This window comes from Trichechus manatus, unplaced genomic scaffold (genome assembly GCF_000243295.1).
Source record: "Trichechus manatus latirostris isolate Lorelei unplaced genomic scaffold, TriManLat1.0 scaffold00140, whole genome shotgun sequence".
Taxonomy (NCBI): Eukaryota; Metazoa; Chordata; class Mammalia; order Sirenia; family Trichechidae; genus Trichechus; species Trichechus manatus.
The window spans coordinates 2,150,844-2,178,329 of NW_004444076.1; the positions used below are offsets into that span (position 1 = coordinate 2,150,844).

General features: G+C 38.8%; 1 protein-coding gene across 9 annotated transcripts in view; it reads right to left on the reverse strand.

Moving 5' to 3' along the window:
• DLG2 (discs large MAGUK scaffold protein 2) overlaps positions 1–27,486 on the reverse strand; it is a 2,186,317-nt gene that overhangs the window by 464,999 nt on the left and 1,693,832 nt on the right. For 7 of the 9 annotated variants that reach the window (XM_004385499.2, XM_004385503.1, XM_012558150.1 and 4 more), the window contains one exon: positions 14,862–15,017. The exons of the other annotated variants lie outside the window; for them this stretch is intronic. In XM_004385499.2, coding sequence (XP_004385556.1) covers positions 14,862–15,017 — 156 coding nt within the window. The remainder of the gene's footprint in view (positions 1–14,861; positions 15,018–27,486) is intronic. 9 annotated transcript variants of the gene reach the window in all.

Genomic DNA, 27,486 nt, shown 5'->3' on the forward strand with positions numbered 1-27,486 from the left:
TCAGCTCAGGTGCCCAGGTAGATGGCCACCAAGTGTGTGGTGTAGGCTCTCACCTACAGTCCTAGACAGGCATGGGTGATTGGTGTAGGCAAAGGCACCTGGCTGCATCAGGGATACACACTCTGAGCAACGCAGAGGGCTGATAGCTGCCCCCGAGTGTCCAGGAGGAAGGCATGTCCCTTTTCCCTAGAGTGCATAGGTGGGTGGGTTTTGCAGCTGGACTATGAGCACCCCATGCTGTTGGGTGTAAGTACTGGGGAAGGGGTTATCTTTTATTCTTGGGCCCCTATCGCAGGTGGCTAGGTGGCGTGGGTGGGTGGAGCCACCAGTCCTCAGGTCCCTGACATGGGTAGGTGAAGACCTTGCTTAATGGGCAGAGCAGTGTCAAATGTCATGACCCTGCCATTTCACAGCTGAAACAGTTGAAGTTAGACTTCAGGTATATACCCTGTTGTACTGCGGTAATGAGGGCCTATGCTGTTGAGATGGGCCCACACAAGTCTATGCAGGGGGAAAGGCACTCAAAGTCCATGGATCCCTTATGCCTGTGCCTAGGCAAAGGACCTGTGCCTACCTTGGTTTCCTGGCTTAGGGGAGCTGGCAGTTTATTTTTTCCCGTTTGTTCATTTGTTCACTCTCCATGGCTAGGAGAATGGCTCCGGGCGTGTTACAGATCCTACTTCTGGCCCAAGGAACTCAGCAATTGCTTAAGCCAGTCTGGGACCCAGTCCAGAGCAGGGAGTGGGGAGCTAAGTGGAGAGATGTTTTTCCCTAAGGGGGGTGTTTTTCATCTGTGCAGTATGCCATACGCAAGTACTTATGTTTCGCCAATCGAGGGCTCCTTCTCACTGTTTCTGGGTGGCCAAGTAGACTCCCTGCCGCTGTGTCTCTCCGGGTGTGGAAAATGCACCTCCCGAGCACTGCTGCTTGCCTGCCTCACTGCTCACCCATGAGCTGATCAGGCCTGAAGGGCTCAGGCTCTCACCAGGTCAGGTCTGGCAACTCCTCGCTGCTTCGGAATCCTCTTTCCCTCCCCATGCCACTCAGTCAGGTTCTTCAACTTTCCCTTTGATGTTCACAGCTCCCAGACTGTCATATACAATCAATTCACTTGTTTTTTTCGGGTCTTTGTTGTAAGAAGGTCCACCAGAAGCGTCTGACTACTCCGCCATCTTGGCCTCTCTGAATTGCTGAGTTTTAATGAGGATTTTAAATTATATTTTTAATTAAAGTACTTACGTGCTTGTTTTAAACAATTCAAACAATTTAAATTATATAATAAAAGATACAATTTCTCTCTTCCCATACCAATCACTCTCTCTTAAGGTATCCACTTGCTAGTAGTTCTGTGTTTCCTTTTAGGCTCAATCTATAATATGTAACCTTCCTTAGCAGGAAAAATTTTGAAGGATGTACTTAGTTAAAAATTACAGGCTGGGGTGTGAGAAAAAGCCCTGGCACCTAAAGTCTCTGACCCAAGTCCTACATCTGCCATTAACTTGTATGACCTTGGGTAAGTCTTCTTTTCTCAACTGTGTATGTGTGTGTATGTGTGTTTAATATTTGGGCTCAATAGTCTCTAACCATTTCTGGCCAAGCATTCAATGATTTAATGATACTTAGGGTCCTAAGAATATATTATTAGCTTTAGGCATGTTTGCAGCATGTGTTTTTTTGTCCATTCTTTTTATTTATAGCTGGTAGAAGGAACCTTAGAGAAAGGGAATGGCAATCACCTTCACCTTGCCATGCACTGACATTTACTTAGCATGCTAAGCAAACTTTCAGAATGTCCGGTGCTGAAAACAAAGTCCCTTTGTACATCTTAATCTGTTCCTTTTCAATCTTCTAAGTTTGTTGAATTGATTTTTGTTTCATTACCTTTCACAAGGTCAATTAGAGTTGCTGACTAACCCAAACCCTCTAAGAAATGTTACAGGCAACCGCATATGATGTTACATCTCCAGAACATCTGGCATTGACATATTCAGTACTAATAAAACTAACTTTACCAAAAAGTAGATATCACTGATTACAACACACAATAGGTGGGATAAAGAAAATATGTTTTTGTGGCCTAACTCAGAAGAATTCCCAGTGAAAATTGGATGCATTCCCTTCATCCAAGCGAATAAGGGTGAAAACTTCCTGGCTGGAAGGACTCCTCTCCACTTACCAACTCTTCTATGCATTGCCTTGAGCCTGGAGAACTTCTACTAAATGTGAATGCCCTCTTTGGATTATGAGACCATTAGTCACTGTTGTAGGTGAACACCTATCACTTGTCATTCTGCTGAATGTTTACTGTGTGCTCATGTGTAACATGGACAGCATACAGCATTGTTCCTACCTATGAAGAGCTAAAAAGAGATACTCTGCTTTCACGTTTCAAAAGGTTATTGCTAGAGAGAAATTTGCAAACTGATTTTGGCTCTTTTGAGGTTCATTTTGTATCTATTCTCCTGGGTATTATGGGATGGACGTGCATGAAGAAAACTAAGGATTGCTTGCAAGCCCCCTAAGAAGCTAATTTTGGACCTTGCAAGAAGAAAGGAAGGATCTGAAGACTTCAACACCTTCAGAAGGTAGAGGTGGGGTTAGATAAAGTTTGACTATTGAGCCCATGTGGATTTCCACTTGACCTAGGGAAAGGCAGAGGATTCCATGACACTTCATTAAAGAGTCTCCTTTTAGGTTATAGTAAAGACTTGGGATATATTAGGAGGCCATTTAGAGAGAGTGAAGAGAACAAATCAACACTCTATACTTAGGTGAGATTTTAAGAATGACAACTAGTATTGTGGAGCTGTGATTTGTACGAGGTCTTTGACCTGAGGCTTATAGGAGCCATTAACCAATTAAATGCCAGCAGTTGCTCAAAGCATGACCAAGGGCCAGGGACAGATTCATTCACCCGTCTCCTACCTTAATTTCCCACAGTCACTACCTCCATCTCTCCTGATTTAACTTCTGGGTTTTAAAAAGTAGATCATCTTCTGAGAAAGGTTTGACACTCCTAAAACTGACTGTTAGTTAATGTTGCTCAACAAGGATGATGGTGTGTCTATCTTTCTTATTTCTATGCTTGGGAAAGAGCCTAGATTAAAGGCTGTTTTTATCGGTCACAAGAATCCCTGAGGAAAAGACTCCAATATGAGAATCGGGCAGGGAATCTGGCAGGAAACAGCTTCTCTGGAAGACAGAGGTTGAGACAGGAAATTCCACAGTCTCTGTCTGGGAGAAGAGGGGACTAGAAGAGGCCTCAGGTGACCACTGATCCCACATGGTACCTGTCACCCGGGCAGAGTGGAGACCTCGGTGCTATAACATGAGATTCCCAACTGTGAAGCAGCAGCACAAAGCAGAGATGAAAGGCCCTTGCCTCTGCCAGATACTTTCCAGCTCCTAGAAGTCTGACCTAGGCATGAAGCTCTAGGGTAGACAGCAGTGGGAAGGGAGGAGACCTACATCTGAAATAACATAATTCTAATGGACTGAAAGAATGACCAAGGTGAGAGGGAGAAGTAAGGTGCTTTAAGTGAGAGTTTTCTACGGGAAAACAACGGGGAAAAGGTTGTATTGCAAAGTGTGGAAAATAGTTGTCTAGGGTAACAAATGAGTTACCGGGGGACTAGGCAAGAAAAGGAAAGGAGAGACTCAGAATTCCATCTTTCAAAATGGTGGGAATCTGATCAGGGACTCCTTTTTTTTTTTTTTTTTTTCACTCTCATCCCCTTTCCTCCTGCCTAATATGCTCCAAGTCCTAAAGATAACATAGATTCCACTGATAGCAAGGACTTATCAAGTAACCAGTCAGGTGAGAGTGGGGAGAAGTGGAAGGAGTGACAGAAAATCCAGACTGCCATCTGAACTTCAGATTTCACATGAAGAATCTCTGAATGCATAGAATTTAATGAACATAAATCTATGGGAGTAATATCAAGGAGAAATTAGGCGGGATCCAAAAGATAAGGATAAAATCTACTTAAAACTCACATATATTTGAAAAATGTTATCCATACTTAATTTCTAGACTTTTGTTCTTTACATTACTGATGACTGTCAGATATATCCACAAAAGAAACCTTCCAGGTCCAGTGGTCTCTAAACCTCCTGAGAGCAGGATCCAGCCATATCTGGCTTGTGTATTCCAGAAATGCCAACTGTATATTAGGCGCTTAATGCATATTTGTTGTCTGAGTGACAGTTTCATCATCTGGAAAATATAAAAGTTGAACTAAATTGTTTCTAGGGTGCCCTCTGACTCCGAATATAAAGTAGCCTCAGTTATATTTTAATCAACAGTATCGACAGGATGACATCCTCACAATTATGCCCCAGGCAGAAAATATTAGGAAAGGAAGAGAATATTAGAATGAACTTGACACAGACATGGAAATATCAAAGAGAAAGAAGATTCTGATTTCTTACACCCACCCTCATCCTCAATCTGGAACAATAAATTCAATTAGGCAGGTTGGTCACTGAACAACCTATTCACAAGGACACTTGGCAATGGGGATTAATTAGGGTTGAAATCTAGCCTGAACCATGTTCACCAAGCCATGGGCCCTGGCACAGTGTGGCCTTTATCCAGAGAAGGGGAGCTTTTTGTCTAATTTGGACAAAGGCTCTGGCTGGGTTAGCAGGAACCCAGGCTATTCTCCCCTTTTTAAAGCAAATCATAAAACTCCTCTTTGCTCTCTAATGTATTCATTTTCTCTGGAATAGAGTGATCTTAGGTTTTAGTATTTAGTTTGGAACATATATCCCTGCTGACTTGAAAAACCCTGTTCAAGGGATCCTTTAAACTTCATATGAGCTTAAGGTCTACAGAACTGAATTAAACAGTTGAAGTGAAAGATTTACTGTCTCTGCTCTGAAAGGTAAATTTTGATCCTTTAATTAAAACAAAATTCTAAATTCTAAAATGCTTACAAATGTCTATATAAATATAGACAGCCTTGCATAGCCCTTCCTCCTAGGCCACCAACACTAACGTTCATTTTCCTTCACTATTCACTGGACTTGCCAGTTCAAGGGAACAGAGGTTATCAGGCTATGAATGGAAACAGCCTTTTAAAACTATCCTTTAATAAAAATTCATTCCCAACTCAACCTGAGATATTTATTTAGGGGATTATAATATGTCATTTAATACACACACATATAATGATAGGTAACATTTATGGAGCACTTCATATTTATCTGAATTGACTTGATGGCAACAGGTTTGGTTTGATTTGGTTCGTATTTATCAGACATTACTCTTAACATTTCAAACATAATCTTATTAATTTCTCATAGCAACCCTAATTATTGCTATTTTATAGATGAGGAAACCGAGGCTCAGAGAAGTTGTCACTTGCTCAAGTTTATACAGCTGGAAAGTTGGGGAGGCAGGATTCAAACCTTAACACTCTGACTCTAGAGTCTAGGTTCTTAACCACATATTCATTACCTATCTATGTACCTGCCTACCCACCTACCTACCTACCTAGCCAACCAGGTAATTGATTTGATTATGGTTAAATGGGGGTGTTTTGTTTTTCCTTTTTCAAACAGAATTCAATACTTGAGTAGTGTTATGTGTGACTAGAACAATAGTCAATAAATATTTATTAAGCATATTTAAAAGCACAGATTCTGGAGACAGCCTGCTTAGGTTCGAATTCTACCTATGTGACTTTAGGCAGGTTACTTACCTCTCCAGATGTCAGTTTCCTTGTCTGTAAAATGGCAATAATAACAATGCATACCTTTTTGGATTACTGTCAGGATTAATCTGGCACAGTGGTTAAGAGCTACAGCTGCTAACCAAAAGGTCAGCGGTTCCGAGTCGCTCCTTGGAAATCCTATATCCTATGGGGCAGTTCTACTCTGTCCTGTAGGGTTGCTATGATTCAGGTTTTTTTTTTTTTTTTGGTGGGGATTAATCAATTAGTATGTATAAAACGCTGCCTGGTGATAATAAGATTACATAAATGTTCATGATATTAGGATCATCATCATTATCATCATCATCGTTATTACTAGTACTACATGTCAGGTACTGTCTTTGGCACAGGGAATATAGCAGTAAACAAAACAGGTAAAATTTCTGCTTTAATGAAATTAACATTCTAAGTGTAAGTCCTGATGGCCTCAGTTTCAAACATCTCATCCACTGTTTCCATTTGTTTGTCAAACCATGTACTACGATTTTTCTGTAAAATCACAATAATCACACCTATTCCACAGGTTGTTGGGAAGATAAAATGAATTAGTACTTGTAAAATGTTTGGAACGGTGCCTAGCATATAACAACACTCAATATACATCAGTGATTATAATTAGTATCTTTGCTGTGGGTGTTATGGTTTAAAGTTACTGTCTTGATTCTTTGTGAGTTCCTGTACTTTGTTGTTATAGTCATTTTGCGTACAATTTTCTCACAGCTTTTGAAGTTATTCTTATTCTCCCATTACTTATTGCTACCTAGTAACATGATAGTTAGTTACTAAAGTAAATATGAAGATTTCTCCCAAAACACAAAAGAGACACTTCAAAACTAAAGGAAAATATTCATATCATCTCAAGTAGATAAGTAATTTTTTTTTTTAACCGATTCAATTAAATTTAGACTGTTTCATCACAGAGTTATTTGAAAATCATAGAACAGGAATTCTGGAATAAGACCAATCTGGGTTCATTTCCCATTCTACCATTCCAAAGTATGTGACACAGATCCAGCCTCCCCACTTTTAACCTGCCTGCAAGTCTTGCTGTGAAGATTAAATGAGAGCTTTTGGACCAGGGTAAGTTCCTTCTCTTTCTTTATCCTTTCTACTACACAATGTAATTTTAACTGTGTGCGTGCACTTTATTCTTGATTCTCAATAAAAGAACATCTTAATGAAAGAACAAAAAATAAAAAAAGCAAAAAAAAAAAAAAAAAACAGAACAGTGAGGCAACAGTAAATGCCACACATTAGGAAACAGTGTCTACATGGAGAATGTATTCATTTAGAAGTAAGAGGCGTTTCCTACATTGTGAACCCTAGCATGTCTCGCATTGCAGAGAGAAGAGGCTGTAAAACCCAATGTGGCAAAAGCGACCTCTGTGACTTTGTGGGAGTGAATTAAACTCTCCTCATTATCCTTAGTTCAAACTGGGCTTAGTGATCACCTACTTCAAAAAGGCAGTGAAAGGTCTTTGAAGAAGCTGCTGCATAAACTCGGGAAGGAACTGTGTCTTATGAGCCATGCCCAGAGAGCATCCTTTCCTGGTTTTAATTAAAAATGAAATTAAGTGTTCTTTTAAGATTATATCAGCCTCCTAAGGGATGAAAAAGTCAATGATTTGTTAAGTCTACTCCCTTTTTTTAAATGGTGCTATTTCCTCAGATTAAATCGTGTGAACAAGGCTTAGCTTTCTTTTAGGATTCATAGATTAGTGGCAGAGTAGATGTGGGACAGGAAGACTGAGTGTGAAGTGGTGCTGTGGCGTGAGAGGGACTAAGGCTCCATAAGAGGATGTGCTTGGGTGTGGAAAAGGCCTGGTTAGAATCCAGGTCCCATCACTGGCTAGATCAAAACCTCCACTTTTCAGGGTGTGTAGAGTCGTTAGAAAAGATAAGGGATGTATTTAAAGTACCTGACCCTGAATCTGTGCTCCAGAGAAGCTACTATCATTTTTTCCACATTCCTAAGAAGGTACACATAGGACAGAAATACTCCTATATGTTTGGATGAAAAAGAAAATTATCTCAGTTAAGTGTGAAGTCACATATGGCTTTAGAAACATGCCGTCCTTTACAGGGAGTCTATAAATACAACAATAAAAGGGAAAAGGTATCACTTTACCTACGGTGACAGGAAGGGTTGCTGCTTATGAATTGATAGTAGGATTTAGCATTAACAGCTTTCTTATGGCCTCAGAGGATTTACCTGTACTGATAAACATTTTTCCTCTTATTCGTGATAGCAATAAAAATACATATACATGAGCTTTAGGTTTTAAAATAGAATAAGCATATGGAGACAGTTAATAATGACTAATGGGGATAATGCCTGGATGAAAATCATTTGCTCTATTTCCCTTGATACTCACAATTCTATGAGGGGAAGAGCACAGATACATGATTATTTTCCCAGTTTTCTGATGCACAAATTGAGGCTCTAAGGGAGGTAAAGTCCTTCGCTAAATGCACAATTAGTACAGCCAAAGGAAGCTGTCACACTTAGTTTGGACATTATCCCTGGCTCCTCTATCATACTGCCGCCACCTCAAACAAGAGACCTTCTAATATGCTTTGCTCTCGATCCTTCCATTGTCTTCTACAGGGTTTTCTACTGAGGTACATTTATTGTAGACAGGAGGGCTCACTGTCTCAAAGAGGAGGTGATACAATCATCATCTATGAATACCTCAAGCAAGACAGCTCTTCCCCTTGAATTAGTCAACCACCAAGTACCATTATACTCTTTGATAAATGATTCTGAATCCATTTGCTCCTCTCTGTCTCCACAGCCTTAGTTCAGTTCTCCATGATTTCCACTCTCAACTAGGATATACTAACTAGTCTCCCTGTCTGCAAATCCTTTCCCATTCAGTTATCTTCCATACAGTTGACGGACTGATCTTTCTAAAAACACAGATCTGATCATGTCTTTACTCTGCTTTTAAAAACTTCTCAACAGTTCCCTGCTACCATTTATAGGATAAAATCCAAAATCTTCAGCTTGGTAAGTAAAGTCCTCTATGATCTGTGTCTGCTTGTGTCTCCTACCTTATGACCCACCCAATACCCCTTTGCCATATATAATTATTTACATTCCCAGAATGCACCAAGATTTTACACATCATGAGGCTTTACTCTTTGCTGTTGCTTTTACTTGGAACACATTTGTTCTCTCATCTGACTAATGAATTCAATGTCATTCTGAAAGATTCAGCCCAGGCACTATCCTCCAAGGAAAACAGAAGCAGAGTTAGATGATTCCTCCTTTGCTCACCTTTAGAGCCTCACATATACTTCTATTATAGTATTATTATGCCTGGGAGTTATATCTTGATTTTGGATTTACTGATTTTGAGATAGTTAAAACATTAAAAGCCCAGATAAATTTTCTATTATTTTACAAAGAGAGAAAGCTTGCTTTCCCACTATTTACCAAAGATACCCTCTCTAAAAAAAAAAAAAAAAACAAAAAACCACAAAACACTCAAATCAGTTGCCATTGAGTCAATTCCAATTCATGGCAACCCCATGCATGTAAAAGTAGAACTGTGATCCTTAGGATTTTCAATGGTTGACTTTTCAGACGTAGATCACCAGATCTTTCTTCTGAGGCACCTCTGGGTGGACTTGACCACCAACCTTTTGGTTAGCAGCCAAGTGTCTTAATGGACTACCATAATTTTTGGCCCATGGCTGAGGTCTTGTGAGATAAAGATCTGGCTCTGTGTTCCAAAACGAGGAATGGCTTGGGCTGTTAACACTATGACTTCTACAAAGGGGGTGAATTATAGGTGTAGATTCTCTGAACTATGCAGAGAATAGTTTGAAGCTAGACTAGCAGAAGGACCTAAGAGAAGGTGAGGTTATGTTTCCCATAGTTAGTGTTTCTTACAAATGATTAGGAGTTGGTGAAACAAGGAACAACGTGTAGGTGGGAGACGTTCCTTTGTGCATGTTCACACCTCTGCAGGAAGGACACTGTAAGATAATGCTTGCTTCTATCACTACCTCTTGTACTAGTCTGATTTTACTCATCTAGCGATTAGAAACTGAGGCAGCTTAGCTGCATATACATCACTATGCACAGTAGTTCTTCATTTACGTGACTATGAGTCCCGTAAAGGAAGAGACATGTCTTGTTTATCTTTGAATCCCTAGGTTACAGGATAGTGCCTGACACCTGGACACCTAGGAGAAGCCCCATGAATATATACTCTTCAACTAGTGAAGAACATGGTCTGTGATCATATAATGCTTCAGGGTCCATTTCCTATCCCAGATTTGCCAACACGTTTTAATTGGCCTTCATCTGGTTTATATCAGCCTCTGTTTATCAACTGCATAACAGGGCTTTGAACTGGTTATTTCTGTTTGGCCCCCTGCTGCGAATTTGCATTTTGACCCCAGAAATACTGAATCAAAGTAAAAAAGTAGATTCTGATTCAATATATCTGGGGTCAAAAAGCAAACTCTCAGCAGGGGGTGGAACCAAAAATAACCAAAGTCCTGCTGTAAAATAACAATAATTAGGGACATCTATGTAAGAAGGCAGATGAAAATATGCCATACGTGAGTCAGAATCCACTGGACGGCAATGCTTTTTTTTTTAATGGGTATTGGGAAAACAGTCAAGAATACTATTCTTCTTTCCCTAGGAAAATCAAAAACAGAATCACTTACCATTCTCCCAAAGTAGAAAAAACAATTACAACAACAAAAACTACTTAAAAAAAAAAAAGAGAGGCAGGGTTAAGTAGGAGCCCCACAGCAATCTCATCTGTTTTTCATAGAACTCTGATTTTAGTTTGATTCCAGGCTCGGCCCCTTTCTTGCCTTTGCAAGGTCTGAAAAGTCAATTACTCTAAACATTATCTGCAGCCTTAGGAGCTGGCATTTTGCCAAGTGATTTAATAAAATGCTTTGCCGAAGAAAATTTAAACTTTCTCTGTTGTCTTTTAGAAGATATTACAACAGCAATTTGTATATACAATGAATTCATCCCTGTATATGCGCTATCAATTTAAAGGGCTGAGAATGTGAGTATTCCCGCCGAAATCCAGATTACTGACTCTCATTGCTTTTGCTGACTTGCTACCATTCTTCTGAAGACCAATTAGGGAGTAAACTGGTACAAATGTAAGGCAGTATCACATGCTAGCTTGTGTCATAATCTGGGCAATAATTGCTGTATCAATACGTGCATGTTTCTGAAATGGAATAGAAATTCCCAGACGCTCTGAAAAATATACATCACCACATGTCACAACTTAAAGGTTAGGCATTTCTGCAACACTTTTGGTCGGCCTTTACAGCTCATACCTTTGTAAAAAATTGTCCTAATACAGTATTGTGCATTTTGTCTGCAGTTAATAAATCTCTGTTAAAGGAATTGATGGCTACATTCCTATATGACCCTTTATAGGACAGAAGATCCCAGAAAATTTGTATTTTACCACGAAGAGAACTAAGACATGGACCCATGAGCACATCCCAACTGGAGATGGAGAAGGGTTTGTCTGTCTAACTCTAAGGTCTTTATCTCCCTCTGAGATTCCATGAGTTATTCACGGTCACAGTGAACAAAAAAACAAGTCATGGTGTCATCAGTGAAACCTAGATTTCTTTCTTGAATTGGGTCTCTGAATTATTAGCTGCATTTCAAGAAACATTTGCTCAAAGAGGTATTTTCTATTGGAAAGTAAATAATCTCTGAAATTAATTGCTCAGTCTTCATGCAGAACTGACAGCTACCTAATTAACTTATAAGGTGGGCACTGACCACCAAGATAATTTAAGGTGAGAGCGCAATACACAAACTGAGCTTTAATCTAGTGATATTTGTTTCCAAGCACAGATTCATTCATTCATGGAGTTGTTTTTTGTATCTACTAAAGAGTGGGTAAAGCACACCTTGAGCTATGACCTGTTCCTGAAACAGATATTTGTCTGGATGTCTATAGATCTTATTTCTATGTTTATTTATTCATTCAATAATTCTGAGCTCCTGCTGTGCCAGGCACTGTGCTAAGAGTCAGGGATATAGTAATGCACAAAATAAACATGATTCCACTCATTGAGTTTACAGTGTAGAGTGTGAGACCGGCATTTAGTTTAAATATCACATAAATCAATGTATAATTATAAATTGCTTGAGTTTCATGGGAAAAAAGAGAGAATATATAATAAGTGACCTGATTTTCTCTTTCTGGGGCTTCTCTGAGGAAGTGCCACTTGAAATTAGACCTAAGACGACCAGAATTTAGCAAGGCAAAAGGTAAGAAGAACTTATAGGAAGAGCGGAGAGCGTGTGTGAAGAGCTTGAGACAGGAAGAGATTTAGTAGATTTTGTAAATAAAAAGAAGGCCAATGTGAATTGTGTGGTGAGCACAGGGAAGAGTCAAATGAGATAATGTTTAAGAGGCAGGCAGAGGCTAGATCATACAGAGCCTGGCTGCTAGGTTAATGACTTTGCATTTTATGCTAATGCAAAGGGAGAGAGAAGATCAGATCTGTATTCTTAACAGATCATTTTGATTGCATTGAGGAGAATAGGTCGGGAGGACAATAGCAGAAGTAGTGAGACCAACTAGGAGGCTATTGTAGGCGGGAGATGATGGGGCTTGGACTAACGCAGTGGGGATAGAAGTAGAGAAAAGTGAATAGATTTGAGATATATTTTGGAGGTGAATCAGTAAGACGGGAAGATGGATTGAATAATGGATATGAGGGAGAACAAAGCATTAAGGACGACTCTGAAATTTTTGGACTGAACAAATGGCGCAGATGTACCTGCCATTTACTGAACTGGGAAACTCTGGAGGAGGAGCAGAAATTGGGTGGGGGAATTAAGAATGGATATATATGTATGTATGTATATATGTGTGTGTGTATAATTTTTTTTCTAGAAATGAAAGATAATGCAAAAAGGAAAGGAAGAAGGGGAAAAGGAGGGTAAAGAAATTAGAATAGAAAATAGAATTCCTAACGGGGTGGAGGGTGGGAGGTGGGGACTGGTACATATCAGAGCTGCTGAGGGTATGTAAATTGAAAAAGAGCTATTCAACATTATAATGCAATTTTTTACTTGAAAAATAAAAAAACATGGTTTTCATAATACAGAGTATAAAACGTAAATTCAACACAACCCTACTTGGTGGTTATACACAAAAGGTATCATCTATCATCTGCTTATTGATGAAGTTTTAGCAAGGAATACATCAGAATCTCCAGTAGGGTGGAAAGAAGTCAATGTAATTTGTGCTCATTGAAAATAGCATGAGTTAAAAAAAAAAAAAAGAAACGATTTATTGACACTAGGCTAGAGGAACAGAGATGAGGAGGCAGGATAAAAATACAGAAGGAGACAAAAATACAGAAAAATGGGTGGAGATTTTTTCTAGCGAGCAAACATGTGGCTGCCATCATGCCTATGCTAATGCAGGTGCAAATGGTCTGCCAGGTTAAGTGGTCACCTGGGTTTGAATCCCAGCTCTGCCACTTATTAGCAATGATCTTGGACCAGTTATGTTACTTCTCAAGACTTGCTTTCCTCATTTGTAGACACAAAGATAATGATAATGTCTACTTACAGGGTGTTTGTGAGAGTTAAAAGAAATAATTCATAACAAGTGCTTAACAAAATGTCTGGCACAGAGGAAAGCTACCCTTATGGTAACTGGCTATAGATGCATAATCACTAGAAAGTCATTATAGTAAGTGTGTGCATCTGCTCACTTCCCTATGGCTACAGTGACTTTGCCCTCTTAGCTTCAAAATTGTAGAGTTCATCATATCAAGAAACAGTATTTATGATTTGTTAAAAATATAGGAGGGCTTCATATTTTGAAAGCATTCTGAAATGTTATTAGGCTTTAATCATTGCAAATTAGTGAAAATGCCCCAGCTGACTGCATAGCCAAAAATATATTTTCTGACTTATTTCCAGAAATGTTAAATATAATTTAAATTTTGTTATTTACTTCCCCTCAAGAGTCTAGTAATTGACTTCTAAATGCATCTTCTTAGAATATCCAAAAACAGGGATGTTCTAAGAAGAGCCATTTTCATTTTGTATCTTTCTAAAATCTATATTGTCTCAGCCCTAACAATACTATGAGGATATATCAAAATACTCAGTTTAAAAGCATAACTACATAAGCCCTCCATTATGTGTAGGAACATGACAACTGATATCACTTTAGACTGAATTGGAACTACCTTATGGAACACTACATTCTATTTTTCTTACTTTCCTCTCTTTCTGATTCTAGCTATTTTATGAAGATACGGTTTTATTATTTACCGTACACATGCTTTAGAATATCAATGGAGAGTGATGTTCAACCTTTAGACTTAGAATGATTTGTTTACAAAGTTGTTGTAGAAAGACTTCAACATGTTCTAAGCTCTAATCTGGACTCCACATTAATTGGCAATGTCATGCTGAAGGCAATACCTTAACATCTGTGAGTCTCTATTTTCTTATCTAAAATGGCAGTAATTAAGAGAATATATGTAAACATCCAGCATAATAACATAGTGTAAAGGTTAAGATTATGTTCTTTGTGGTTAGATAGAACCAACCAATTCTGTGGTTTTGGACAAGGCGCATAATACTGCTAGGAGTCAGTTGTCTCATCTATTAAATGATGATTACAGTACTTACTTCTAAGAATCTTATCTTATGAGTATACACAGAAGGTATCATTTATCATCTGCTATTGGGGAGGTTTTGGGGAGAGATGCATCAGAACCTCCAGTAGGGTAGAAGGATAGAGTTTACTGAATATTATTTCAAACATTTTCTCTTTTATCCTTCTATATGAGGAAAATGGTACTTATTCTAAAATTAATTCTTCTAGAAAAATGGAATTAATATCTTACTAAGATGTATGGGAACCAAGAATATTCAGAGCATCACTTGATCCTGCCTGAGCGCACTGTGATCACACCAGAAAAAAAAAAGGTGGGGGGGGCAATATTCTTAATCTATCCCAAAGAAGACTAAAGAACAGAACATCTCTCTATCTTGAGGAGGATGTCAAGTGAAAGAGAAGTGAGCAGAGGCGGATTCTACCCATTCATCCTGTGAAAGCACATGCAATTCGAGAAGATGAAGTGAGGAAGCCCATGCAGTACCTGGTCATCTCAGAGTCTGGGAGCAGGCCTAGGTGGTAGTGGGGGTAGGGAGCTGAAAGAAGGAAGCTTTTGTCGCACTCCACAGGGGAATAGTGCCTGGGAGAAGCAGGCTTATCACACAGTTTGTTCACAGTGCTGTAAACCGGTTCCGGAGGCCTGGTGATACAAGAGGAAGAGAAAGAGACCCATGGTTAGCACACGCACTGAACAACTGTGCAACTAGTAGCATTTCACCATACGTAAAAGTAAAAATCCAAAATGATGCCACGGGTTTATTAGGCCTGAGTTAAGATTACGAATCTTTTTAGGAAACAGAATCTCTGGTTAGAAGTGAGAATTTTGGCTGACATTTGGAACGACTAAAATTTGTATGCCAGATACTGCAATATGGTCATGATCAGCCTATAAATGCCATTTCTATTTGGATAATCTAGTCTGAAATGCAAAATTTTGAGCTCCTCTGACATGGCTCTTTCTTAAACTTCAGTTTCATTAGTTTTTAAATGTTAACTTCACAGAGATCTTCCTTAACCACCTTGACCAGGACACCCTGCTATTCTTCACAGCAGCCTGTTCATACTTCATTAATACTTTTCTCTGCATGAAATGACCTTTTTTATTTGTTTTTGCTTAATTTAATATTATCTTAAATTTCATTCAACCACAAATTTCATGAGGGCAGAGCCTAAATTTATTTTGCTAATCACCTTAAACAAAACTCAGCATACAGTAGACATTCCATAAATATTTGTTGAATGCATATATAAGTTAATAAATCAATTTAACTTCCCACATTTTTACTTCACTTATTTTTTTGGGTAGGGAGAAGGCTGGTCTTATCCAGGAATCTAATAGGTTACATGATCTGAGGGACTCCTCCATGTATTTACTCGTAGATTGCCCCTCAAGAATTGATTTTAGTGAGTTTTCTACAAAGAGCAAATCATATTTTAGTTCATTTTCTATTAAAAAAAATTATCTAGGAATACTGACTGACATATTATCTAAAATAGTAACTTTACTAAAGCTGTTACTTATATGCATAGTATGATCAGATAAAATTTACATATAATTTTTGGTCAAAGATTCATGTGTTAAAAAGTCCTTGGTTGTTAAAAAAAAATCTCAAAAATCTATATCCAACTCTTTTAACACTGGTCTGAAATTGCTACCAATATCTTCCCTTTAAAGTAAGAATTGAAAAATCTGAATTTAAATGAAGAATCATCTGGTAGACTTTGGTCATGGATCCAGGAAGTATAAGTTTTGATTGGAAAGGTAAGAAGCAGGTCAGGAAACAGAGCAATGTCCACAGGGCCATTTCCAGGTGAGGCAGACCTCACTCCCTTGGGGCCAAGACACCAGAAGCAGGAGGTGGTTCTATGGTAGATACAGGAAGTGTAGGTGGTGAACTCAGTGAGGGCATAGTTCGTGTCTAACTTCTTTCCATACCTCCAGCTCCCAATACAGGGCCAACATAAAAAAAAACAAAACAAAAAAAGACCCATTGCTGTTGAGTTGATTCCAACTCATAGCGACCCTTTAGGAGACAGCAGAACTGTCCCATAGGATTTCCAAGGAGTGGCTGGTGGATTTGAACTGCCAACCTTCTGGTTACCAGCCTAACACTTAACCACTGTGCCACCAGGGCCCCTAATATATAATAGGTGCTCAATAAATGCTTCCTGAACAGATAGAGAAAGGACAGCAGGCAGTAACAGAGGATAAGCAGCACATTAAACACAAATTTTACCTAATTTACTATATTATTATGGGCCATCATGCCTTAGATACACAGTCTAGAGAACTGGATTATTCCCGAACACAAGACTTTCTATTTTATTGAAAGAAATGCATTGATCTGTTTATCTTGTACAACACAGTACAAGGACTGAGGAGGAATACAGAGGCCTGTTTTGTCCTCCAGAATAATTACCTCAGTGGTAAAATGAGGTACTTTGCAATCGAGTTGGTTTGTTCCATCACAGTGGCTAATAGAGTAACATTTACAGGAAAAACTTAAGGTTTCTTAAGGGAGATAGCCAAAATTTTTCTTACATTAGGGAAGCTGATATATATTCTCAGTTAAGACCAGTGCTCCATTTTCGGAAAAACTTAATGAGTTTTAAAATTTCTGTTCTTCAGTCACACCAGTACTAGTTGCCGTCAACTTGACACCAACTCACAGCATCATAGCAACCCCATGTGTTATCAGAACTGTGCCCTACTGGATTTTCAATGGCTGATTTTTTTTGGAGGTAGACAGCCTGGCCTTTCTTCCAAGGCACCTCTGGGTGGACTCAGACCTTCAACCTTTGGTTAGCAGCTGAGTGCATTAACTGTTCGCACCACCCAGGGACTCCTCATCAATTATACACACATAGAATTGATAATGGTAAACATTAACTCTTAAAAAAGGCAGCTGCAAAATCATTCCTGAAAAAAAAATGCTTTTTAAATCAGTTTTTATAGGTAATTCACTTTGTGTAATGTAATAAGAGGAAGAACACTTTCAGTTAGCCTCTGAAATACATCTTTTAAAACAGTCATATTGTTCTTAAATATGACACCAAAAGTACAAGCAACAAAAGACAAAATAGATAAATGGGATCTCACCACAATTAAAAACTTCTGTACATCAAAAACTTTATCAAAAAAGTGAAAAGACTATACAGACTGGGAGAAAATTTGAGGGTCATATATTAGATAAGGGTCTGATATTTAGAACATATGAAGAACTCCTACAACTTAATAATGAAAAGAGAAACAATCCAATTGAAAAGTGGACAAAGACCTGAATAGACATTTTACCAAAGAGGACATACAAATGACCAACAGTCACATAAAAAAATGCTGATCATCATTAGCCTATTAGGAAGATGCAAATCTAGACCACAGTGAGATACCACTTCACCCCTGCTAGGATGGCTAAAATTAAAAACAAACAAAAAATGGAAAATACAAATGTAGCTGAGGATGTGGAGAAATTGAAAACCTTCCCTAATGCTGGCGGGAATGCAAAATGGTACAGCCACTGTGGAAAACAGTTGGGTGCTTACTCAAAAAATTAAACATAGAGCTACCATATAACCCAGCAATTCCACTCTAAGGTATACACTTACGAGATTTGAAAGCAGCAACACAGACAGACACATGTACACAAATGTCCATTTTGGCATTATTCACAGTAGCCAAAAGGTGGAAACAACCCAAATGCCCATCAACAGATAAATGGATAAACAAAATATGGTACATACATACAATGGAATATTATTCTGTCATAAAGAGAACAGAAGTCCTGACACATGCCCCAACATGGATGAACCTTGAAAATGTTATGCTGAGAGAAGTGAAACGCAAAAGCACAAATATTCCATGATCTCATGAATATGAAATATCTAAAATAGGCAAATGCATAGAGATCAGAGTTTAATAGTGGCTACCAGGGCAGGAGGGAGAGGGGAAGGGGGAAAATCGGTGTTTCTGTTTATGGTGATAGGAAATTTGGCAATGGATATTGGTGATGCACAACATGATTGATGTAATTGGTCTCATTGAACTCTATGTGCGAAAAATGTTGAATTGGCAAATGTGTTGTCTGTATTTTATAAGAATAAAAAAAGATTAAAAAACAGATTGGAAGTTGTTCATAATTGTCATGGATTGAATTATGTCCCCCCGCAAAATGTATGTATCAATTTGGCTGGGCCATGGTTCATAGTAGTGTGTGATTTTCCCATGTGTTGTAAATCCTGCCTCTATGATGTTAATGAGAGAGGATGGGTGGCAGTTTTGTTAGTGAGGCAGGACTCAATCTACAAGATTGGATTGTGTCTTGAGGCAATCTCTTGAGATATAAAAGAGAGAAGCCAGCAGAGAGACAGGGGGACCTCATACCGCCAAGAAAGCAGTGCCGGGAGCACAGCACGTCCTTTGGACCCGGGGTCCCTGTGCGGAGAAGCTCCTAGTCCAGGGGAAGAATGATGAGAAGGCCAACAGAGAGAGAAAGGCTTCCCCTAGAGCTGACGCCCTGAATTTGGAATTTTAGCCTACTTTACTGTGAAGAAATAAATTTCTCTTTGTTAAAGCCATTCATTTGTGGTATTTCTGTTATAGCAGCACTAGATGACTAAGACAATAATTTTTTAAAATAATATTTTATTATGCTTTAGGTGGAAGTTTACACAGCAAATTACGTTCCACTTTCACATTTTTTATACACATTGTTCTGTGCCATTGGTTACAATTTTTACAAGCTCATTATTTCCATTCTGTTGGTTCTATTTCCATTGATCTAGTTTCCCTTCCCCTCCTTGCCTTCTCATCTTTGCTTTTGGGTAAATGTTGACGTTTTGGTGTCAGATGGTTAATTATTTAAGGGAATACATTACTCATATGTGACATTGTTTATTTTATAAGCAATCTATTATTTGGCTGAAAGGTGACCTGCAGAAATAGCTTCCATTCCAAATTCAAAGGTTATCTTAGGGGGATAGTCTCAGGGGTTCCACTAGTCTCTATCGGCCCAGTAGGTCTGGCCATTTTCTTAGGAATCTGAGTTTTTGTTCTACATTTTTCTCCCATTCTATCTGGGACATTCTATCGTGTTCCTGGTCAGAACAGTCAATAATGATAGCCAGGCACCATCTAGTTCTTCTGGTCTCAGGTTAGAAGAGGCTGTGGTTCATGTGGCCTATTAGTATCGTGGACTAGTTTCTTCTCTGAGCCTTTGATTTCCTTCATTCTCTTTTGCTCCACACAAGTAGAGACCAATAGTTGTATTTTAGATGGCCACTCTCAAGTTTTTAAGACCCCAGATCCTACTCACCAAGTTAAGATGTAGAACATTAACTCTGTGAATTACGTTATGCCAATTGACTAAGTTGTCCCCCAAGACTATGGTCCCAAGCCTCTTAACCCAGTAAACTATTTTTACAACTTGTTTGTGTATGTCTAGGAAGCCTCCTTAACTGTGTGCCCTATGTAGTTTGCTATATATGTGTATATATATGTAGCACACACGAACGTGTATATACACATGCCCTCAGTTACACCTATACATGCACGTGCATTTACTCACATATGCCTTTCTATGCACATGTATGCATCCATATCTAGATACATAACTGCTCGCATAGTTTTGGGTTATTGTTACTATTGTTGCAAAATTGCATATGTTATAGCATTTACTGAAATTGTCCCTTTTTCTCATGACTTCTTAGTGTGTTTATTTACCTTAGTCAAGTTGTGCTGACATTCCCTATATTTGGTCTTGCCTTTCCCATCACCAAAAGTAACAACTGTCTACTACCTAGAAAGTGATTCCTCCTCCCTCTCTCTCCTATCGCTGGTAACCATCAAAGAACTTTGCCTTCTGTGTATATATCTATTCTTGATTTTTTACAATACTGGGACCATACTATCCTAGCCTTCTTGTGATTGACTTACTTCACTCAGCATAATGTCCTCCAGATTCATCCATGTTATAACATGTTTCGTGGACTTCTCATTATTCTTTATAGTTGCATATTATTCTATTGTGTATATGTACCACAACTTGTTTATCCATTCATCCACTGATGGGCACTTACGTTGTTTCCATCTTTTTGCTATTGTGAATAATGCTGCAGTGAACATAGGTGTGCATAGTTGTTCGTAATTTTTTATTGGTCTGTTTTTTGCATTGTTGCTATATTCAACTTTATAAAGAAATTTGTGTATTTCCCATGGTTAGAGATAAAGACTCACGATGAATGAAAGTTGGCCTTGGGAGATCACAGTTGTGTCTGTACCTAAAATGTGGTTTCCACACAGAAAATCAGCTTGGGAAGGGCTCAGTATTAATAAACCCAAAAAAAACTCACATGTATTGCCATTAAGTTGATTCTGACTCATAGGGACCATATACGACAGAGCAGAACTTCCCCATAGGGTTTCTAAGGCTGTAAATCTTTATGGAAGCAGACTGCCACATCTTTCTCCCACAGAGCGGCTAGTGGGTTCAAACTGCTGACCTTTCCGTTAGGAGCAAAGTGCTTAATCACTGCTCCACCAGGGCTCCTCTTAGTATTAATAGGCTGTATAAATATTAACTAAGAAATGAAATGACATTATGAGCTTTATGAGAATTATTCTGACTAGGTTATCGTAAGAGGATCCGATATTGTTCCCCGATTTTTCCACTCTTCCTGAGATACATCCCTTGTGGCAGAGACAGTTGGATTGCCTCCCAAACATACCTTCACCCCTTCTTTCTTATTGATAGAAACCCAATTTTCCACTGGTCACTTGACCTGTAACAAAGATTTTATTTCTAAGCCTCCTTTGTATCTAGATGTGACCCTATGAATAAGTTCAGATGAGTAACATTTAAGCAGAAGGATTTTGTAAGACTTCTGGGATGGCTGCTCAAAGGGAAGCTGATTTAGCTGGGACTACTGGGTTTTTGGGTTTACTACAATTTTGTTCTTTCCCACTTCCTCCCTCTGCTGACCTGGAACCCAGACAGAATGGCTGGAGCTTCAACAGTCATCTTGGACCATGAAGTGACCTTGAGGATGCAAGAAAATACTATGAATAGTGGAGCATAACGATGGAATCTGTGTCACTGATGATATGTGGAGACATGATTTCGCCTCTGGACTACCTGCCCTTGGTTTTTTTTTTTTTTTTTTTTATGTAAAAGAAAAACTTCTATCTTATTTAAGCTAGTGCCTTTTTGTTTGTTTGTTTTTTTTGCCTGTTATGTAAACAGGATGCAATATTAACAGATACACTTCCACCAAAAAATGTAAAATTGCAAATCTAATACAAAGAAATAATTATAGACAGGGCCTACTATAAGATATTTAATTATATCTTACGTCCATCTAATACCCCCTGTATACATAGACAAATATAAAGAATGCTATTCTTTCACTATATAATTTAGAAAGATTGTGACTGCAGACACCTTTATTTAAAAAAGTCTATGCATATAATTGTAGCTGATCTAAACTTTTACCACAAAATCTAAGAAGAAAGGGGTCAACGACTTGTTTTAGGTCATAAAACATTTTCATGATGATGTCATTTCAGGAGCATTGTACTTCCTGCCTAGGAGGGCTTACTGAATTTTCTGTCTGATGTTGACTCGACAGATGGAGAAAATGGTGTTATCAATTTTCCTTTTTTCTTTTTACCTTAGTGGCACCATATTTTGAGGAAAATTTTCAGAATCAAAGCTGGCTAATACACATCTCAAACAAAAAAAATCCCATTTGTATAGTACTCAACAGAATTAAGGGATATAATTTTATTCTCTAAACACTACAATAAGTTCAAGACAAGAATAATGAGGCACTATAGTATGTCCAGTATTGAACTCTTGAAACTTTTATGTCCATTTTTTTGGAACCATTTTATGGAAGTTAATATTATATTATGAATCACATATTTAGTAGATTTGATATTTGGGGAAAGCTTTGATACCTTGAGTTTTTAGAAGGAGGCTTTCTTTCATAATGATTTGATTACTTGACTAAGCTCAGTTACTCATCATCCAGAGTCTAATAACAACAACAAAAGTCTTATCAATGCGGAGATACAGCTACTAATATTGCAGGTTTTTAATCTATCACTCAGTCCTTCATTCATTGCCTATTTATTATTTTGTACAGCCACTGGCTAATGAGAAGATGTATCAGATCTAAAGTCTCTTTTCTTGATTTCAAGGACATTTGATATTTCAGGGAGATAAGTAGATAAAAAAATACCAAAGCACACACACACACACAAAACCACATAAAAAACTTGACAAAGTCTTCTTGTCATATTAACAAAGTCCTCTTGCAAACCATTAGCTTAAAAATATTACTGAAAATCTCCTTCCAAGTGGCATGAAAATGGGGTTCACATTTGAAGATTTCTGTCCACTAGCATGACTGCACTCCTAGGATTCTGTAATGTATTGGTGTATAGGCCAAAGTTCAATAAACAGTTAATGCTACACAAGTACCTGAGAACCAGAAGGCCTAATGCTAGAGTCAGCATTCTTAGTACTTCCCTATAGTTACATTCTCTGTGACCTCCCTGTCAGGAGACAAGAAATGCCAATTTATGAGCTGTCACTGGGATCTGGGTGGCAGGAACAGATGCCACCACAACTTCCTATTTAGTCAGTAAAGTAGTGCCATGGGAAAATGACTTTCGGCTGTATGAATCAGCCAGCCCAATTGAAAGAGCCTGTTTATTCTATTATAAGCCTCCTCCTAATTTGCCTAGGTCAGAAGGTGTCATGGATTGAACTGTGTCCCCCCAAAATACGTGTCAACTTGGTTAGGCCATGATACCCAGTATTGTGTGATTGTCCTCCATTTTGTGATTGTAATTTTATGTTCAAGAAGATTAGGGTAGGATTGTAACACCACCCTTACCCAGGTCACATCCCTGATCCAGTGTAAAGGGAATTGCCCTGGGGTGTGGGCTGCACCACCTTTTATTTTACAAGAGATTAAAGGGAAGCAAGCAGAGAGCTGGGGACCTCATACCACCAAGAAAGCAGTGCTGGGAGCAGAGCACATCCTTGGGACCCGGGGTTCCTATGCGGAGAAACTCCTAGTCTGGTGTTGGGGGAGGTTGATGAGAAGGCAGAGAGAGAGAAAGAGAAAGCTTTCCCCTGGAGATGATGCCCTGAATTTGGACTTTTAGCTTACTTTCTCTGAAGAAATAAATTTCTCTTTGCTAAAGCCATCCACTTGTGGTATATCTGTTACAGCAGCACAAGATAACCAAGACAGAAGGTAATAAATACGGAAATCTACTCCTAGGTAGCTACTGGCTGTCTTCATTCTGTGGATGCCCCCAGAAGTGGGGTAGGTAGGGGAAGTAGTTAGAGATTTTAGTGTAATCTCTCAGTGAAGTTATAAACAAATCATTTATCTTGCTGTCCATTTATCAGGAGCCATAGATAAATGGTTTTATAGTCCCATCTGCTGAGCCATCAGCATTTATTTGCATATCTATGGGTTTATAATTGTAGGCTCTTAGAGTATATAATTAGCACACTCTGGCCCTTGGTGATCTCTCTTTCCTCTGAACTCCATTAGCACTTGCTATTTGTTCTGCTTCCTTGGCATTTTCAATTGCTAATCTGCCATGTTGATAGCCTGCTTCATCCATACCCTATTCTGAGGAAAAAACCCTGCCTGTAACTGCACCTCCCCATTTGCTCCACATGACACCAAAGCAACTTATTCTCTCCCTAGCCAAAGCTGATTGGACCATTAGACTGGGTTTAGTGCCTGATCTGTGACCACGATCTGTGTATTACAGCTCAAAAAATGGACTAGATCAAATGGATTATCCTATGAAATGTGAATAAAGGGGCAGAAAAAGCAATTTTCAGCTGGTAGCATAAGAGAAAGATATAGACATGCAGAGGGTAGCTGTACTTGTGTCCACTAACTATAGAGTACCAGAATTAAGCTCCATCAGATTTTCTGCTACAGTGTTTAGAGTTGCCTTGAATCTACAATAACAGTCTGAGTTCATTCTTTAGGGGTCTTAGTAGGGCTCCTGTATTGAATTTCCCTGATGGTTCCCATATGACATTAGCTGTATAATGAAAATCAACTACATCCTCCCACCCTGTCCCCTTACTGGAGTTTAGGTCAGATCTCTCTTGCTTGCAATCAATAGAGTACAAGTAAAACAGGAGCTGTGTTTGTACTGTCCCTTTCAGATCATCTCAACTAGACTATGCCACTCACTCAAAGACAGAGAACCAACCTTGGACCTTTATGTAATCCCACAGTACCTGAGACCAACATCGGACTGATCCTGTTTTTAAAATTTTGGTATTTTTTTCATTATGACTTTTTTGCATTAATTTTATTTTCTAAAATATTGCCTTAATTTTTTTATCTTAATTACTGACTTTTTTTTCCTTCCCCCTTAAATTTTGCACTTGATATGAGTGCCTTACTCACCTCACCCTTGTCCAATACGTATGCCAGAGGCAACAAATGTTTAAGACAACGATGATGACTGTGATAACAAATACTCTTGATTAGTATAATACCTGAATATACAAGGTCAAAGGAATATGACTGGTCACAGAGGTAACAGGAAGAGTGGCTCACACTTTGAGTATTCCCTTGACTCCCCAACAAAGGCCCTGCTCTCAAAGCCCTCACTCGGGCCGTCTGAGGCTGGATCATCACCTCATTATACTGTCATATTTGGTTTATGGGGCCCTTTCTTTCTCCAGACTATTAACTCCTAGAGGACCAGGACCAAATCCCACTTGTCTCTTTGTTTCCCTGAATGCAAGAATGTTTGAACTAAGCACAGTCATAGGAAATGAGAAATCTGTGATAGAAACACCTATCGGTACTTTTTATTCTCCCTTCTTGAGCCAGATCTAAAAGAAAGAGGGTGAAATTTTGGAGTAGGTGGAATTTGGATTATATAGTTGTATGACTTTGAGTATAAAACTTTGTGACATATAGGCTGATATGGATCAATCAGTAAACCATTCTCATTGTCTAACCTTCATCTTGCTGTGACTTCCTTGACTTCCCTAATGAAAAGGCAACGTCTAACCTGACACCCTCCATTAGCAGGACACAGAACCAAGCTACATTTATGATGGCAGCTTAGATGCAGAGGACTTGAATGTCTAAGCATATAGTATATGCCTGACATAATTTGAGGGAAATGGCTTTTTAATCTTAAAATGGTGCCTCATGTTCCCCTTCACAAATAATACACTGTATATTGGGCCAAGGATTTAGAGAAGTAAGCATTGTTGTTAGGTTGTTAGGTTCTGTTGAGGCAGCTCCAATTCATAGTGACCCTATGGACAACAGAAAGGAGCACTGCCTGGTCCTATGCCATCCTCACAATCTTTGCTATGTTTGAACTCATTGTTGCAGCCACTGTGTCAACTCATCCTGCTGGGGGTCTTCCTCTTTTTGCTGACCCTCTACTTTACCAAGCATGATGTCCTTCTCCAGAGATTTGTCCCTCCTGATAATATGTCCAAAATAAGTGGGATGAAGTAAGCATAGTAGGATTGAATTCAGGCCTGTGCTAATAGTTCTTAAGGACAGAATTTTGGAAAGCCCTAAAAGAAGTTGAGAGATAAAAGACAGTATAAGAGCAGGTTGTAAATTATGTGGCTCAGCATGTGAAATGACACTATAATGATCAAAGATTAAGGAAGAGGGCTGACTTCTCTTGTACTGAACTTTAAGCAGTAATGTGTTAGCCCCAGCCACTAACAGAAAGCATGATAACGGCCTTAAAGCATGATATGGAGCCATGGTGTGCAGTAGTTAAGAGCTTGGCTGCTAACCAAAAAGTCAGCAGTTCGAATCCACCAGCCCCTCCTTGGAAACCCTATGGGGCAGGTCTACTCTGTCCTACAGGGTTGCTGTGAGTTGGAATCAACTCAATGGTAACAGTTTTTTTTTTTTTTTGGTTTAAAGCATGATATAGCAAGAACTGGGAGAGAGATTGGTCTAGATGATTTATAAGGACACCTTCCATCCCCTTCATTCTAAGCACTTTCAGATTGGGACCCCTAAACTCCCACTGGGGGCCTTGGAATAGAGACGCTTTCCATAACACTCACTTAACTTCTCCAAAACTTAGCTTCTTCATTTACAGAGCTGTAATAATAATAATGTCTCTGTATATTAGCAAAGCTGTAAACTGTAAAATCATACACAGAGGTAAGTTATTACTAAGCAGCATGATGAGTGCAAAGAAACAGACTTAGGTTTGAATTCTGGCTCTTTTATATTCTACTTGTGTGATCTGCTCAACCTCTCTGAGCCTCAGCATCGTCATCTGTACAGTGGAGATAAAAATATTAGCCTTAGGGTGATGTGAGAAATAGGGAGGATGCAGTAATGCACTTAGCTCAGTGCCTGGTACTCAGTGTGGCCTTACCAAATGGCAGTCATTATTACCCTGATTATTACTCTGAGGCACTCAAGCTCAGGGATACACAGCTACTGAGAAGGTTGCTCCCCTCTCTGTGAATACACAGAAAAACACTCTTCACCCACTCACTCAGAATCAGGCAGTACACACATTAACACTTTTATATTATGTGAATTCTCCACAAGAAGGTTGAACAAAGGAAGTAACAAGCAGTGATTTTTAGTATCACAATATGTGCTGCATAATGGCGCCTTCTAAAGACTCACTGTTACTCCCGATAATGAAAAGGTAATTGATCCTCTTTCATAGCCCTGGCGGTTGACGCCCAATTTCTCTGACCTCCTCAATTATCTTCACTGCCCCTAACAATACATCATTCCCAACTCTAACTCCTAATTTGTGCCTGCACTTTCATAATGACTTGCGTTTCGCTTATGGTTCACAGCTGTGGTGTCACATTAAATTGTTGGGTCATAAGTAATTTGTTATTAATAATAGTCTATATACCATAATCTGCAAATATTTACTTTTTGAAAATAGAAATTAGAATTGATTCACCCCATTTTTTAAATATAAACATCACTCTCAGTTGTGTTTTACCATGTTTGCTTATTGAAGAGAGAAAGGGCAGAATAAGAACTGGACCACTAAAAGTAGTTTTGAAAGGTTTGAATTATTAAGATGCTTTACTTCC